Here is a 16387-nt window from a genome sequence, read left to right as displayed (position 1 = left end):
GGATTTTGAAACAACTTCTCTGTTGCTTTTGAGTTTTCCAGTTTGCCTCTGGGAAGGCTGAGATGGCCGTGACTCCCAGCCATTTGCATGCAGCTTTCTTTGGAAATCCATCTGGCAGAATTTTTTGGAACATTCTGTTTCTAGTGGTTTGAAATCTTACACTGACGTGACAAATTGCATATGTTTTCACTTGTGCTGGGCACTTTCTGAGTTCATTCAACTTATAAAATTATACCTTTCACTTTTGGGACATTTTTGTGAATAGGATGTTCTTGAATCTTGACTATTTCCGCCCAGGCTTTCCCCTTTGGGGTGCCAACTGTTCAGGCATTGCACCTTCACAGCTATTTACTTAAGCTGTTCAAGGTATTTTTTTTCTGGCGTAATTCATCAAGTTTGTCTTCTAACCATTCTAACATTTTTCATCTCTGCTCTGCTTTCTCTGAGTATTTCTCTGGTGCTCAATGCTTCATGAATCCAAAGACTTCTTCTACTGCAAGGATATTCATAAGAATAATCAAAATTTCCGCTCCTCCCTTCCTTGCTTTGTGTATGTAACTCATGCAGTTACAGTGCTCTATAACAACTCTTCCATTCATGTGGGATGCGTGCATATGAGATCACGATAGTGATCTCCTGAGGTCATTATAGAGCAGCTTAGTCGTCAGCATCTCTTGCTTACACCAGGAGGCTCCACTGAGACACTGCCCTGTGCCACTTACTTTACATATATTTACGCTCGATGATTGCATTGCACAATGATGAATTGTACACACAGTGCATTTCTCAGAATATATCTGAATGTTTACATGAAACATGACTGTATTTAGTAGTATTTTTGTGATATAGCTGCTTTTCTCTCTTGGATAGAAAATTATCTCATGGATAGTAGGTATGTAACCCTCCCCCTTACAACACAGATGATCAGCAGACTTGTGTGACGGCAGAGTAGAAGAAGAGGGAGCTATAGATAAACAGGAGAAGGGTCAGAATATGAGCCTTACATTTAGTGCTGAGACACTTATGCCCCTAGAATTGGTTTGGTCTTGGCAAACGGTGTAGTGAAAACTGTGTCTGTTCATAATGCAGGTCTAAGGACCATTGGTGTTATCACCAAGCTGGATCTCATGGATGAAGGAACGGATGCCAGGGATGTGCTGGAGAACAAGCTGCTACCTCTTCGCAGGGGTAATGTACCGTGGTTTCTACAGGCCCGCCTTTTATAATACGGCAGAGAGATGACTGGCAAGCCACAGGGAGGCCTGGCATTACTTCTGCCTCTGTTGAAAGGGAGTGATTTGTTATTAGCTGTACTTTACATGGATTGGCACAAGGTTCCCAAGTGTTGTATTAAAGAACAGTTCAAGAAGAGAAGTATGTCTTAAAATAACAGAAATAGGAAAACAGAGGAAGGAAGGAGTTTGAAGGGGGGTTATAAATATTCATCATAAGCTACAAAAATATACACCCTTCTGTCTTAAGGCTGATGTTTACTTGCCTGCTACATGACACAACGGTTAAGATATAGTTTCATAAAGTGTATAGAGCTTTCATAGGTGTGGTATAGTATTCCGTTGATGTCAACAATTTATCAATGGTCAAACCGGAGGTATTTATTGAGGTGTTGGATGGAATATTGTAAGGAGACTCAGTATTTAGGCCTTAAAACTAACTTTGCCTGTTAGAGAGCCTTGAAGTTTCTCTAGAACAAATGGCAGAAAGTGTTTCAGATCCCATGGGTTTGTGTTTCATTTCAGGTTACGTGGGGGTGGTCAACAGGAGCCAGAAGGACATAGATGGAAAGAAGGACATTAAGGCAGCCATGTTGGCAGAGAGGAAATTTTTTCTTTCTCACCCGGCTTATAGACACATTGCTGATCGTATGGGGACCCCACACCTCCAGAAGGTCCTGAATCAGGTAAAAATTATTCTTTTAAGCATCAAGTACAATTATGAAATGTGTAGATTACTTGAATTAACATTTCTTATTATGAGATTTATTTTGCCCACCTAAGGTTCACTTTGCTTTTGATAATAATTTTTAAAAAATAATTATTTAGGCCCCCACACTCACCATTCTCATTGAACTGATTCCCCCTCAGTATTGTTGGTAGTATTCAAAGCAAAGCACATCCTGAGTTAGGAACAGCAAACAGGAGACACGTGTGTGAGCATTCACTCACAACACGTAGTATCTTACGTTAAACATACACAGCTTCGACAAGGTACCCTTTTGGGGATCTGTTTCAAATGTCAAACCATGATAGTTAGGTTAGATTTTTTCCATTAACTCTTTAATGGTTTTGTTAAATATTTATTGGTTTATTAATTTAAAGTAGTGAAACAATAAATCTTGATGAAGTAATCATTGTTTTCCACTAATCTAAAACACGTTTTCCAGACAGCACACTCGCTCAAAAAGAACAGAACTGGAATGGGCATTCAGCCTGTCCTCTTCCGTGCACCACACATATCATTCCCATAAGTCTCAATACACATACTTATATATTTTCTTTCCATGTGGGAGCTGAGCATCTTGGTAAGCATGGGCAGTCACTGAATACAGGCTTCCTACCTGAGTTTTCACTGCATTGACTAATATTGTGAATAGCTTTGTCACAAATAGCCTAATAATTTCTATATGAGCTCCTCTCTATGAACGTAATCTGTCAATGAGCCAGACAGTCACAAATGTCCCCTTGTTTGCTCTTTGGGAGCATCAGTGAAGGTTGGCATGGTAACAGTAGATGATACCTTATCTGAACCACTTGAGCAAAACAACTACAGAAGTTTTAGAAAATAAAGACCAGTAGTATACTTTTAAGTGATGTAACAGAGTACCATAAAATGTATGCTTTTTAATTAAGGCCATGTGAGAATTTAGAGGCCACATGGCAGTATTTGGCTGTATCACTTAAGACATTTTTAAACAAGTTGGTCATGTACGAACCACACTATTCTACCCATTTAGCCAGTGATAGCAACACTTCTGAGGTTATTGTTCCATATCTGTGTCGTTCTAAGAAAACTATAAACAGATTGAAAATATCATAGGGGAAATTCACTAATATGATTGCAAATATAAGGTTAGAAATAAAGTAGGCTTTGAGTAGTAGCACCCTGGAAGGGCATGATTGCCCATTTAGGTTCCAGGTGCTTACCAGCTTGGGACATAACTAGACTCTTGTTGGATGACATTTGACTGGACTCTGGTGTTTCTAGTCCACTTTAACTTAAGGTTCCATCAGTGAACAGCGATCTTAAGTTAAACCCAATGCTAAAGTGCTGCCAGGCAGTCCCGCAGGTAACTTCAGGTGTGTTTGAGCAGGGTGTGGTAGACTCCAAGGCAGCGGAGAAGAGTGGGCACCGCCTCTTCCCACCCTTCGATGCAGTCTGTGGCAAACATGCCCGTGAGTTCTAAGGAGGTAATGGTGAGGGCAGCAGTGGAGGCCGAAGGTAGTTCACCTCCTGAGCCGATCTTCAGGCTTATACACGTCTGGTTTTCTGTGTTTTATTTAGCAACTTACCAACCATATTCGAGATACCCTGCCCAACTTCAGGAACAAACTGCAGAGTCAGCTGCTCTCCATAGAACATGAAGTAGAAGCCTACAAAAACTTTAAGCCGGAAGACCCCACGAGGAAGACCAAAGCTCTGTTGCAGTAGGTCACCCCTCTCCTCCTTGGTTCTTTTGAAACTTCATGCGTAGCCTGCATGTTTGTCGCATTGTTTCCCAGAAGCATCCCTATTTTGTGGCACCTTTATTCCCTGCACCTCAAAGAAAAACTTAATTCCTTTATTTTTCGTTTAACCAGTCTTTAGTATGCAATAGTCCCCTCTTCCTGCGTCTTCACTCTGTGTTGTGTGTTTATGGGTTCCTGGAAACTTCATGGCTGGCAGTAAGGAGAGACGAGAATGAAACTCACCCTGACTTATTTAGCCAGTGTTGGGCTAGACTTTTAGAGTCTGTCATCAGGTGGTTTATTTTAGCCGTATTTAAGCACAGCATATTTTTTTTTTGGGGGGGGGGTTTCCTGATGATAATGAGCTGAGTCCCATGTGTACAACAATGCTTAAGACATTGAAAATCTTTTCAAAGTTCACATGGCTTCTTCCATAAATATGGGTCCTGTTGACTCAGGACCTCTGCTCATAAGTTCTAGGGAGAATGACTGAGGTAAGCAATGCCCAGGGGACTAGCCTGGCCCTAAGATAACATAGAAGTTGCTTACACTATAAAGTTGTTGTATAATACAAGTGACATTTCTCATAAGGATGGATTTTATGGACTGAGAAGCAATGCTCAAGATTTGGGGAGGGGTTGGGATAAAGAAACAGTATTTGGGTGAAGCCTGGGCCTACAGATAGCAAAAGATCACCAGGTCATAAACTAAGTTCTTTCCTAGCATTCGATGTGGAGTGGCAAACATCTCCTTCCTGTGAAGAGTCAAGCCTGGCATGTTTAACTTTCCTGGCTTTTCCAGTGCTTGTCTGTGTGCCCAAGGACCTCTTACACATCACAACACTTTCTTCCTTATTTTTGTCTTATTTCTTCCCTTCTTAGCCAGATTTGGCTTTCTGTTCTAGAACTTTTCCATTATAGTCCAGCTTTAGCTTGGTGATAACCACCTGCTGGGGTGAGTGCCCACATGGACAGTGATGCCATTAGCCCATTTCTGCTGTATCCATTCAGTGTAGGTGACATATTTCTTCTTGTAAACCTGGACTACTTCACCAATCTGATGACTTCTATAGTGTCTTTCTACAACCTGAACTTCATCCTCCAATCAGATGGGCATAGACCTAGCATTATACTACTGTCCCAGCTCTTTGAAAGGAGGGGGAAGACATAATCTTACTTCAAGTGTGAGAGGATACATTGAAATGCCTTCTATGGTTCTTGCTTTGGTCAGAAGTCACAGCAGTATCGATGTTTTGGTGTTTTCTGCTCCAGTGATGGTCACAAAAGGATTCTGGGTTGTTGTTTTTTTTTTATGAAAAGATTTCTGAATATTCAAATTGTTTCAGTGGTATCTTAATTACACCACACCGTATTTCACTTAAAAATAATACCATGATGAAGAATATTTTTCAATAGTAGAATGATTTCCAAGTTTGTTTCTTCATGACTTTGATTAAATTCTTATAAAAATTCTTCAAATTATACAGAAAAGAAATATATTTATATTTTGATCATACATCTTCATCTTAACATCTCTCTGAAGCTAGGATGCAAAGACTGGTCCTTGCCTCTGTGATCTCAGAGTCTCTACTGAAGAATATTTCACCATTAGATTGTTGACTAGACTGTTGAGTCATCTTCTTTTTCCGCACCTGTCTTTCCTGACATGTTTCTTCATTCCTTCTTCCTGCCATGTTTGCACACACACTACTCAGGCCCTGGCTCTGCATAACCTACCATGTAGTCAGCAATGACCATGAACCTTTGCACTCAAGAAGGGGATCATGAAGACAAGCCTATAAATGGGGAATTATGTTAGAGTCTAGTAAATGCTTGTTTATCATAAGCAGAGAATGCTGGAGCCCATAGGAGGAGGCAGGTACCTGTGAAGAGAGGTATTAATTCCAAGGGAAAGTGATGCTCAAGGCCCTGAAGAAGAAGGGGAGTGGGTTTAAGGAGGATGATAAGAGAACAGAGTAAGCCTGGGGACAGCTCATTCCAATACCACCCAGTGGAGGGCATGGAAGAATCCACAGAGCTGCGGGTTGTAAATGTTTCTAGTGTTTCAGTGAATAGTCTACAAAATTTCCAGGTGTTTAAACAGAAAACATTGAAAACATTAGCAGATACTTGAACATGCCTAAATAATTTACAATTACTTTAACCCATTATATACTATACATTTTTGGACATTAAAAAATTGGACATTTCAGGAGATCTGAAAATATTTTTCTATTAGATTTTGTATTTGAACGTGGAAGTTCTACTATGTCGGAATTTGAATTTCTAAGCCTAGTTAGCATCACAAATGGAAACACTTTTTTACCTTTTCTCTGTTGTTTAAACCAGCTAGCTTAAGATAATTAGCTGACTCACACAACAGACTTATACTACGCGTCTCTTTTATGTTGGTTATACAGAGATAAACTGAATGCATGCCCTTGCCCTCAGCGGAGTGACTGACAGGGAAACAGGCAGTGATGATATGGCCTGCCAGTTCCTTTGCTAGAAATAGGCTTAAGAAGTGGAGAACTGCTTCATTTGACCAGTGGTAGATGATGGTGGTAGCTGAGGGCCACGGATCATGATGGGGTTGTTGGAAGAGTTAACGCTTGAGCTGAGTCTTGAAAACAGAAGAAGCAAATCAGCCAGGCAGAGGATGAAGTCAATGGCGCTGTAAATACTCAAAACAAGTAGAAAAATCCCGGGGAATGGTACATTTGGTGGTTGGATAGTAGATTCCTTCTGTTTAGATTGGGAGGTGCGTATGCATGCACAAGAGGTGGGCCCCAAGAACAGCCAGGACCCCGGCACAAAGAATCCTAGATAATGGGTTAAGCCAAACTGTAGGAACCTACTGAAAAGCAGGCCAGAACTCGTTGTAGAGGGGTCTGTGACCATCAGGATGGAAATCTATAGGTGCTCCAGGAACCCAAGAAGGGGTTGTTGAGGGCTGAGCCAAGGCAGGGGAATCAGCAGGCTCAGGACCGGGAGAAGGTAAGTGGCTCAAGTTTGAGGTGTTTGGATACAAGACAGCTAAGGAAAATGCATGTCCAGCACAGAGTTGCACGAATGGGCCAGACACCCCTATAAATCATGGCATTCGAAGATGTAGACAACAGTATCTTGATAACTGACCTTTGAAACTCTGGCCAGGCTTAGTCCAACCAGCACAAAGGAGACTGGGAAACTGACGGCGGAAAAAAGGAGCCTGTGTATGTGTGTGTGTGTCTGTGTGTGTCTGTGTGTGTGTGTGCTGTTTCAGTAGCAGGAGCCCAGGAGTGGCCAGGCATGATGTCACAGGAGTAGAGGCTCGCTTGAGATTTATTACATAACTTTAATTTTAATTCAACTGTTCCTCAAATACCTTTCATGTTATAATCACCATGGATAGAACACATTTAAAGGGAAAGAGATTTGAAATATATTTACTCTAGTTAAAATGTCTAAAATAAATCTCAGCGACGAGTGTTCCTGTAAAGGGCTTCTCACAGCCTATCGGTGCACAGTGCTGACATGACCAGTAGGTGTCGCCAAGAACACCAGGAAAGGAGTCGAAGCTTCGTCCTCTGAAAATCAGGCAAGGCAAGGCGAGCCGCGTGACTTTAACTAACTTTTAACTTAGGTTTGTTTCTCTTTCTCAATTCTAGGATGGTCCAGCAGTTCGCTGTGGACTTTGAGAAGAGAATCGAAGGGTCGGGGGACCAAGTAGATACGTTAGAGCTCTCTGGTGGTGCTAAGATCAACCGCATTTTCCACGAACGCTTTCCTTTTGAGATAGTGAAGGTTTGTAAGCAAAGCTCTTTTTCTTCCGTCATCCTGCATTGCTTCCATATTCTCGTTTGCAGCTCTCTTGATGTGATGTGATGGATCACAGGACCAGCAGAGTTCTTGGAATAAAATTCTTTGTACTGGTAACTTCTTTTCTGATTTCAGTGAGTCCGCAGACATTACCCCAAGAAATAAGACTTGAATTATCAGTTGTCTACTTCAAACTGTTTCTGAGACTCTCCTATGGACTAAGGTTTCAGGGATTAAGACAGAGAAGGGTTTGATTTGTCTGGTGCGGAAATACAGAAAATGAAAAAAACAGACAACGTAAAGAAAAATTCAAGTGTTATAGTGATAAGATGCAAAAGCCCCCTTTCGTGGGATATTTAGATAGGTTCTGTCTGAGTGAAGGCATATTAACCACAAGGAGCACAGCATAAAGACATCAGTGTTAAGAAAGTCCCTTGGAGAGGCTAATTCAGGGAAGACGCTGTGTCCTCCTGTGAAGCACCAAAACCCAAGTGATTATACCCCCGCAGGTGGAGAGCTAGTGGAGAGGGAGATGAAAGAATTCAGAGAGGAGGAAAGTGCCCAGTTCATCCAGGGCTCTCCTGGTCGCAGTGAGGTGTTTATGTTTGCCAACGGAAAGCGACAGGAGGATTTTGCACAGGTGTGTGTTACCTGATTGGGTCAACGAACCCCAAAGAACTCGATGCCTGTTGGATCGCCTGTTGGGGCAAGCAGTAGATACGATAAGGAAGAGGAGGGCCCGAGCAGAGGTGATGGGCCATGTTTTCTGCCTGAAGCTTCTAGAGTCTCACGAGTCCTCTAAAGACAGGGAAAGCAAAATTGCGGACACACGGTTGGACGCTTGGTCTTGGAAGGGCTCTTGTGCATGGGAGAAGCTCTGACATGCAAATTCTTTTTAGCCGTTTTGTCAAAGTGATGTTAACGAGAAAGAATGGAGAGAAACGGATGATTGTGGGATTTTAGAGATAAGGTTGCCAGGCTTGGGTCGATTCAAGAGACCAGAGGTTTCAAAATTCCCCCCCCCCCCAAGTCTTGGCTTTTGACACTGAGTGGATGATGGTGCCCATCCGATGAGGGACGGAAGGGAAAGTGTCAGTGTTTAGGAGTGAAGTGAGGCTTGTTGGTATTTGCTAGGATTGATCGATTGATTGCTCAATAAGGCAGCCGAGTCACTTAGGGACTGGGCCACCTACCTCACGTACGAGGAGGTGGATGTTTATGTATTGGTATGGGAGGAGGGTGGCTAATAGATGCTTTTATTAAAATGTGCCAAGTAAAGTGGCAAACTTCACACGGGGTGCTATGGAAACACCACCCACAGGCATGAGTCCCAGCCCGAGGATACAAGCGAGCCAGACTTCTGAGCTGAGTTTGGAAGGATGGGTAGCCAGTTAAGCAGTAGGAGTTGGGAAAGGGGGGTGGGGGGAGAATGCTCATGATACAAAGGAAAGAATGATAAAGGCCCTGAGCCGTGAAGCTGCACAGCTTCAGGATAGAGCTGAGGGATGCCATTGCTCTGAGATGTAGAGTTAAGGGAGGAAGTGGACAGAGAGCGAGGCTGGAATGGCCGCACCCCTGTCAAAGCGATATCCGGTGTTCTCTGTATGTGCCTACTGAGACTAAGCTCCATGACTCTTTGATCCTACTTCCAAGTAGATTTGTAGTGCCTAGGACTTCTGGGAAATATTTATACAGCAATGCATCCTGTGTTGGCTTGGTAAGGTATTATTAATTTCCTTTTATAAAGAGGTCTTAGGTTCAGGTGGTTAAAATGGCCAGAAAGAAAAGGCAGCTGTGCTGTGGCCACCCATCAGAAGATACTCTCATTTATGCATTCTCTCGTGGCCACGGCTTTACTACCTTCAGCAAAAAGACTTCTGTGTTCAGATGAGGGACTGGTTAATGTCCAGGAGGTATCCTTATACACAGCACTCCTCATATAACAGAGTTAAAAAAAAAAAAAAAAATCTCTGCTCCGCTGGAAGTTCCAGAAATCCCCAGTGTTCTATGTGGCCTTGAACTCCTTACAAACAGATGTTTTGACCATCTGGGTTTAGCTTACAAAAGACATGAGTATCCATTTATTAATAACAGTCAAGTTATCCTGATTCTATACTATTCAATAATATTATCCAAAGGAATTAAGTGTCATAACTGTGGCTTATTTTATTTTTGCATCTGCAGATGGAGTTCAATGAGAAAGAATTGAGAAGAGAAATAAGCTATGCAATCAAAAACATACATGGTATCAGGCAAGTGATACGCATTTTTCCTGTCTTCAAGCTACCAAAAGAAAATGAGCATTTCTGAACAACTGGTAATGTAGTTTTTCATCATCTGAAGGAAGAAGAGAGAAGTCAGAAAAAAGAAAACCTTGGTTTTTGGCTTAGTGCTAATTTTCTATATTGCTAGGGAACTTTTAAGTAAAAAAACAAAACAAAACAACAACAACAACAACAAAAAACATTTTGTATCCATGGCCTGTACTCTTCACAATAAAAACAGCATTCTACTTATCCCTGAGTAGGTGAACAAGATTCTGTTCTCTGAGTGGGGAGGAAGGCGCACCATGCTCATAAGCAATCATTTCCAAGGAGACATGGCAGAATAGTTTGGAGTTGTGGAGAAAAATTGGGAAAGATTAAGAAGGGTAATTCTTTTTCAGTAGAACCATTTCTATGTAACAAATAATTTCAATCATAGGGTGTTATGTGCCTGTGTGTGTCTATGTGTGTGTGTGTGTGTGTCTGTGTATGTGAGTGTGTGTATGTGTGTGGGTGCAGGAGTTCATGCATATGAGGGACTTGTGCAGTGGACTCGAGAGAGGGTGGAAGATGACAATGCAGGCTGTTGAGGATGGAGGAGGGGGCGTCCAGCCACTGGCAAGCTGCAGCCAGTCTTCTTGGAGCTGGGCTTTGCATTCTGGCTGCTGTAGGTAGGGAGGGTGGAGTGACATGAGCACAGAATGTGTCTGGAGTGAGCTAGGGATTGCATTTCTCCTTACTGAGAGTAAGGTTATTGTGTTACTTTGTAGGTTAGTATCTTTAGCCTTATATAACAAATCCTCACAAACTGGGTAGCTTATCAACAACAAAATTTGTCCCTCACTGCTCTGGAGGCTGAAGGCACTTCCATCAGAGTTCCCCAGCTTGGCGTGGCCTGGTGAGGGCCTCCTTCCAGTTTGAATACTACTCAAATCTCACAGTGCCTGTATCTGGTCGAAGGAGGCCCAGCGAGCTCTCTGATCTCTTCCCATGAGACACCACTCTCATTCAAGAGAGCCCCAACCTTACATCCAGTTTCTTCCCAAAGGCCCTACATCCTAATGCTGTGACATCAAGTTTATAGGGTTTCAACATGGGCATTAGGAGAAACATGGGCATTCAGTCAACAGTGATATAATCCAGATTATGATATCAGTTATTTTAAAACATTTCTTGAGCTCATGTAGAGTAAGCTACATATAATTGCACAAGCACACGTTCAATAGAAATGTCCCAATTGTAACCCACATAGGTTGCTGGTTCATGGTTCACGGGTTACCTTAAATGAAGGAGGGGTTCCCTGGTTGGTGGCCAAGTGTGGCTTAGCTTCTGCCACCAGGGCCACGATGAGATTATGTTGAAGGTTCTTAGACAGACCCTCCTGTCTCCTCCCACTCTCCATGCTGGGGTTATAGGAGCACACTATCACACTTAGCATTATTATGATATTAAATCTGAATTAAATCCAGACAAAGAGAAGATTATTGTGATTTTAGTCACTTGCTGATTTTATAAATTCATCCTTTAGGCCTTGTGCGTCATCTAGATGAGTTGATGGCTCACACTTTTTTCCTTCAGCGCCCAGGGCTATGGGCTGAGAACCAGCCAGGTCTTTGCAGTACAGCCTTGCTGGAAAGAGTAGATTCTGGGCTGGAAAGAGCTGCTTTACCGTGTGAAAGGGAGGCCCACTCGTTACGAGAGCGCAGCTTCTGAAAGCCTTTCAGATGGTGAATGGAAACTTGGTCAGTCACCCCTCGTAATCTGCTGAGTGTTAGTCTCAGGATCCCCAGAGATAGCCCAATGCACAGAGGCACACTCTCATAGAAAACAGCACATGACATGAACATCACACACACGTAGCCCGGCTATGCTTGGGTTCACCTCTAGATCACTCAGCCCACCTAGTGCTATATGAAAAGAGTTGTCAGGTGGCAGTTTAGGAGAAATCATGTCAGGAATGTGTCTGCAGGGATCTGTGCTGTTATGGAGGCCTGGTTGCATTCCTTTTTGTTGTTTTGAAATGGTGAGTTGAGACCAGTTACAGTTAACATTGTTTTGTAATGTTATGAAAACGTGCTTGGCTGTTTTGTGTGCGGTTCGGGGCTTTGAGCCCAGGGATTGGCACAGTCTGGGCAAATGCTCCTCTTCTCAATGCTTGGGCATTGCTGCTTGATGGGAATTTGTATTTTACAGTTATTAAAGATAGAATTGTAGAGGAGTCCTAAATAGAACTAGTGACTATATATAGTTTGTGTGTGTACTGATGCATGCCTGTTTCTGTGTGTGTGTGTGTGGGGGGGTGCACATGTGTGTGTGTGTATGCATGTGCCAGTGTGTGGGTGGGGTGTAGGTGTCCTGGTGTACATGTAAGCATGTGGAGGCCAGAGGTCAGCTTCAGCTGTCATTCTCCAGGAGCCATCCACCTTGTTTTTGAAACAGGACCCCTTAGTGGCCCTTAAGCTTTCCAAGAAGGCTTTGGAGGCTGAACTGTGATGAGCCCCAGAGATCCATTCGTACCTGCCTCCCCTCCTCTGGGATCACAGGCTTGTACCACAGTCCAGTCTTTTTGTGTGTTGTGGGTGCTGGGGGTCAGACTCAGGTCCTTATGCTTGCGAGGTTAAAGCATTCTCATGACTGATATGCTACTTCAGCTACCAATATGTGTTTAAAACTTGGTCTACTACATGCTTAATTCAAGGCGCACGTCCACTGGAACACTTCTAAAGGACTACGGGCTTACTACTCGGCTGCTGAAATCTAACCCGCTGTTCTCTTTCTTACATTCAGGACAGGGCTGTTTACTCCAGACATGGCATTTGAAGCAATAGTCAAAAAGCAGATAGTGAAACTGAAAGGGCCTTCGCTGAAGAGTGTGGACCTGGTAATGCAGGAATTGATCAACACTGTGAAGAAGTGTACCAAGAAAGTAAGTTTGGATTACTTAACTTCCCAGTAGGAGCGTCGCTGATTCACTCATCTTTCACATCCTGTTGTATGGTTCCATCTCCCTAACTCCACTTTGTTAAAGACATTTCATATCTGTGGAAGGAGAAAGACTCTGGCAGATTAGAGCAGAAACCGGCTTTGCGGTGAGCACAGCAGAATCTCATATCATGCCCTACAATAACTTTGCTTAGACCAGAAGGATTATGTTTTGGCCATCTGATATTTTCTCTCGTTGTCTGAAACAGCTAACACCTTAGGACAGTTGGATGAATGCCCCAAACTAATTCTGATGGTCTGGGATGGAAGGTAATTAATTGTTAGAGAAGGGCATCATTGACTTTGTGTGTATCAATAAAAACATTCTTGTAAATTACCAACAATTCCACCTTTAACCTGGCATTCTGAAAACAAACAATGTCACATGTTGGTTGAGAGCACAGCTTCTGAGGCCCAGATTCAGACATTACTTTGGACTTCTCTCTGCGAGCGAGCACCTTCTGACGCAAACGCAAAGACGACTCAAGCATGCCTCGCCCCTGTGTATTTGCACTTGTTTTTGCGTATCTATAGCTCCATTGTGTTAGGTGTCCAGAGACTTCATTGCATCGCCCTGTTTAGTCCTCACTATCTCGCTGCTGCCATTGGCACAAACCCATGTGATATGTGCATTGATGTTACACTGGTGAGCATAGCTGCCTTCTGATGTTATATCTAAGTTAGTAGCCAGAGGAAGTTAAGTATGATGCCTGAGATTATACAGTGAAGACTAAACAGAATGATACTGAAGTCTTCAACAAATAGTGGCTCATCTCTAAGTGGCCATTTCCACAGCAGCCCTGATTCTGTACTTTGAATATATGTTGAATCCGTGATGGAGGGTTGTTGAGGAAAAACTTCCTAGCTTGGGTGGTATCTCACTGAAGAATATGGAGAAAATGTGTTAAGTTGCTAAGACCACTACAAGAATATTTTTAGGGGAAGGCTGGAAAGATGACTTAGCAGTTAAGAACACTAGCTGCTCTCGCAGAGGACTGGAGTTCAATTCCTAGTACCCATAGTGGTAGCTCATGACTGCCTGTAATTCTGGCTCCAGAAATCTGAAGCCTTGTTCTGGCTTCCATAGGTAGCCACATATATGCATGTATATACACACACTTATACACAATTTAAAAATTAAATTTTATTTATTCTTTCTTTTCTCCCCTTCCTTCCTTCCTTCCTTCCTTCCTTGCTTCCTTCCTTCCTTCCTTCCTTCCTTCCTTCCTTCCTTCCTTCCTTCCTTCCTTCCTTCCTTCCTTCCTTCTTTCCTTCCTTCCTTCCTTCCTTCCTTCCTTCTTTCCTTCCTTCCTTCCTTCCTTCCTTCCTTCCTTCCTTCCTTCCTTCCCTCTTTCCCTCCTTCCCTCCTTTCTTTTTTCTTCTTTTTTAAATTTTTTTTGTGACAGGGTCTCTACGTGTAGTCTTGGCTGGCCTGGAACTCGCTATATAGATCAAACTGGCCTTGAACTTTCAGATATTAGCCTACCTTTGCCTCATAAGTACCAGAATTAAATGTGTGCTTCATCAGAATTTTTTTAAAGAAATATTTGGTATTGGAAAAGAGAGTTAGTATTGGTGTGTAGGGGAAAGCAAGCCTAACCTCTGACAGCTGATGCTGGTTATCGCATTATGAGCATTTTTGGAAAACATGTTTCTGTTTCTGGTGCTTTTTGCTTTATGTGTAGTTACTGCTAGTGATGAGTAATAAGGACATGAATGTTGGTCCCAGTCTCCTAGAAGAAAAGCTCAGCTCTGAAGAAGATCTGTGCATAGTGAATGAGTCAAACAAGTGAGACTTCTAGCTATGAATTTTAAATGAAAAGAGGCAACAGTACCTAGAGGTAACTAGACGCTAAGAGCTCACCTGTAAAATTTCTACTGTTTTCCTGGGAGCCTTGTTGTCCAAGTCCCTGTCTTTCTTCTCCCAAACAGCAAGAGTCTCAAGGGCTAGGTACTGGGCATAGCAGGGACAGAGGAAGCACATGGGGAAGAAAGCCATCTTTTAAAAACCAGCATTCAATCTAACAGCAGCTGGTTAAAACCCACAATCTGGGCGCCTGGCCTTGTTGCCTGTGCATCTAAAGCACTCTTGATTGGCTTCGAAAGTTGCTGGTAGGATTAGCTAATTCTGCACGCTGGATAATTAGCCACCTGGATAACCAGCTTCAGCACACACATGTTGGTCCGTAGAAAGCCTGTCCTCTTGGTGTACTGTGTATCCCTGCATTTACAAAGAGCAATGCAATTGCCTTGGTCCTCCACCCTGTTTTCCCGACTTCATCTTAAGGATATAAACCTATCAAAAAGGTTGCTTGGATTCTCTGAAAACTGAGCTGAAGACTTAGCCAAAGCCTTGCTAAATTCTTAGCTGTGAATGCCACGCTGCTGGTGAGGTGTGGGCAGGATAATAGTAAAACAGCACATGCTGTCGGCTGGGTGTTACAAAAATTTAGAGACTTTCTACATTTGGATTATTTAACAAGTGTGCTCAGGCTCTCCCTCCTGCTAAAGAAAGCAAGACTGGAAATCGTAGACGAAGGGTGTGGTTTATGTAAGACAGAAGAGCAGTAACTAATCAGTGGACCCGTATACAGACAACAGGCCCGGCCTGACATCAAAAGATTGGCACATGTGTGTACATTTATGTTTTCAGTTATATAAAGTGTTTATGGTATGTATGAATCTTTTTATTTTTATTATTATTTTTTTAATCATTTCCCATTTTATCTGACTTACTGGAAAAGCAAGAGTCAGGCTGGGATAAGACAGCGTGTTCCCAGACACTTTCTGGCTTCTATTCTTGTTCCCCCTTCCCCTGCCCCACTTTGAACAACCCCGCCTTCCCTTTATACTTTCTGGATCAATCTCCTATGTATTTTTACATCTTCTCAGAACATTCTATATTTTGCTTTAAATGAAGTAAAACAAAGAAAGCCTAGATTTCTCCCTGGAGGTTTTGTTATAGATGGAGGTTTATTGGTGAAATATTTAGTGACCTGAGATCAGGCACAGCATTTGCTAACTTCTCTCATGGGCCCCAGATATAATTCTAGTCCTTAAAAGTCTTCCACTAAGGCCCACTCTGCACTGGCACACTCCTCCAGCACTCACTGCTGTCTCCACCAGTCCATGTCTCCTCCCCTGATGCATCAGGATTCTTAGAAGCTGGCTTACTTGATTCCCAATTCATCTTTGGTGTCCAGTGTCCACCGGAACTCATGTCTAACAGCCAACAGCTACTGTTCTTTGATGTTGCTGATTTCCAAGTTTCCCCATTCACTCCCCGCTGCTATCACACTCTTCTGACTTATCGTGGTCCTTGGCATCATTGACATATGTCTTATAGGATGCAGTCCCTAAGTTTATGGCATGCAGAAAGTAGGTCACACTTTGAACTTCCCTTAGATTTTAAAAAGCCCATTAAAGAATTAACAGAAGAGCCCAGAGGAGGTTTGAAAGTTACTGTTCTCCTTGCCCCTGAAACCTCAAAGACATAGAGTGGAGTGTTTAAGTTAGAGAGCCCACTGTGATGGAGCCACACGGGTGAGTGAGACACTTCGATTTGCTGATCAGTTAGTTAATTTCCTCTCGGTTTAATGTTTTTACCAGTTGAAACTCAAAGGTTGGTGAAAGTGGTCACTGGTCTTTACCCTGGGTT

The 16387-nt window shown here is 42.7% G+C and overlaps 1 protein-coding gene across 5 annotated transcripts in view; it reads left to right on the top strand.

The window, feature by feature from the left end:
• The window catches only part of Dnm3 (dynamin 3), a 464195-nt gene that overhangs the window by 138438 nt on the left and 309370 nt on the right, over positions 1-16387 (top strand). For all 5 annotated transcript variants that reach the window (XM_060364575.1, XM_060364572.1, XM_060364573.1 and 2 more), the window contains exons 5-10: positions 1090-1188; positions 1758-1918; positions 3520-3662; positions 7333-7468; positions 9668-9735; positions 12535-12673. In XM_060364575.1, coding sequence (XP_060220558.1) covers positions 1090-1188; positions 1758-1918; positions 3520-3662; positions 7333-7468; positions 9668-9735; positions 12535-12673 — 746 coding nt within the window. The remainder of the gene's footprint in view (positions 1-1089; positions 1189-1757; positions 1919-3519; positions 3663-7332; positions 7469-9667; positions 9736-12534; positions 12674-16387) is intronic.

Source organism: Meriones unguiculatus, chromosome 11, assembly GCF_030254825.1.
Source record: "Meriones unguiculatus strain TT.TT164.6M chromosome 11, Bangor_MerUng_6.1, whole genome shotgun sequence".
Lineage (NCBI taxonomy): Eukaryota > Metazoa > Chordata > Mammalia > Rodentia > Muridae > Meriones > Meriones unguiculatus.
This window is presented reverse-complemented; position numbering and strand designations above follow the sequence as displayed.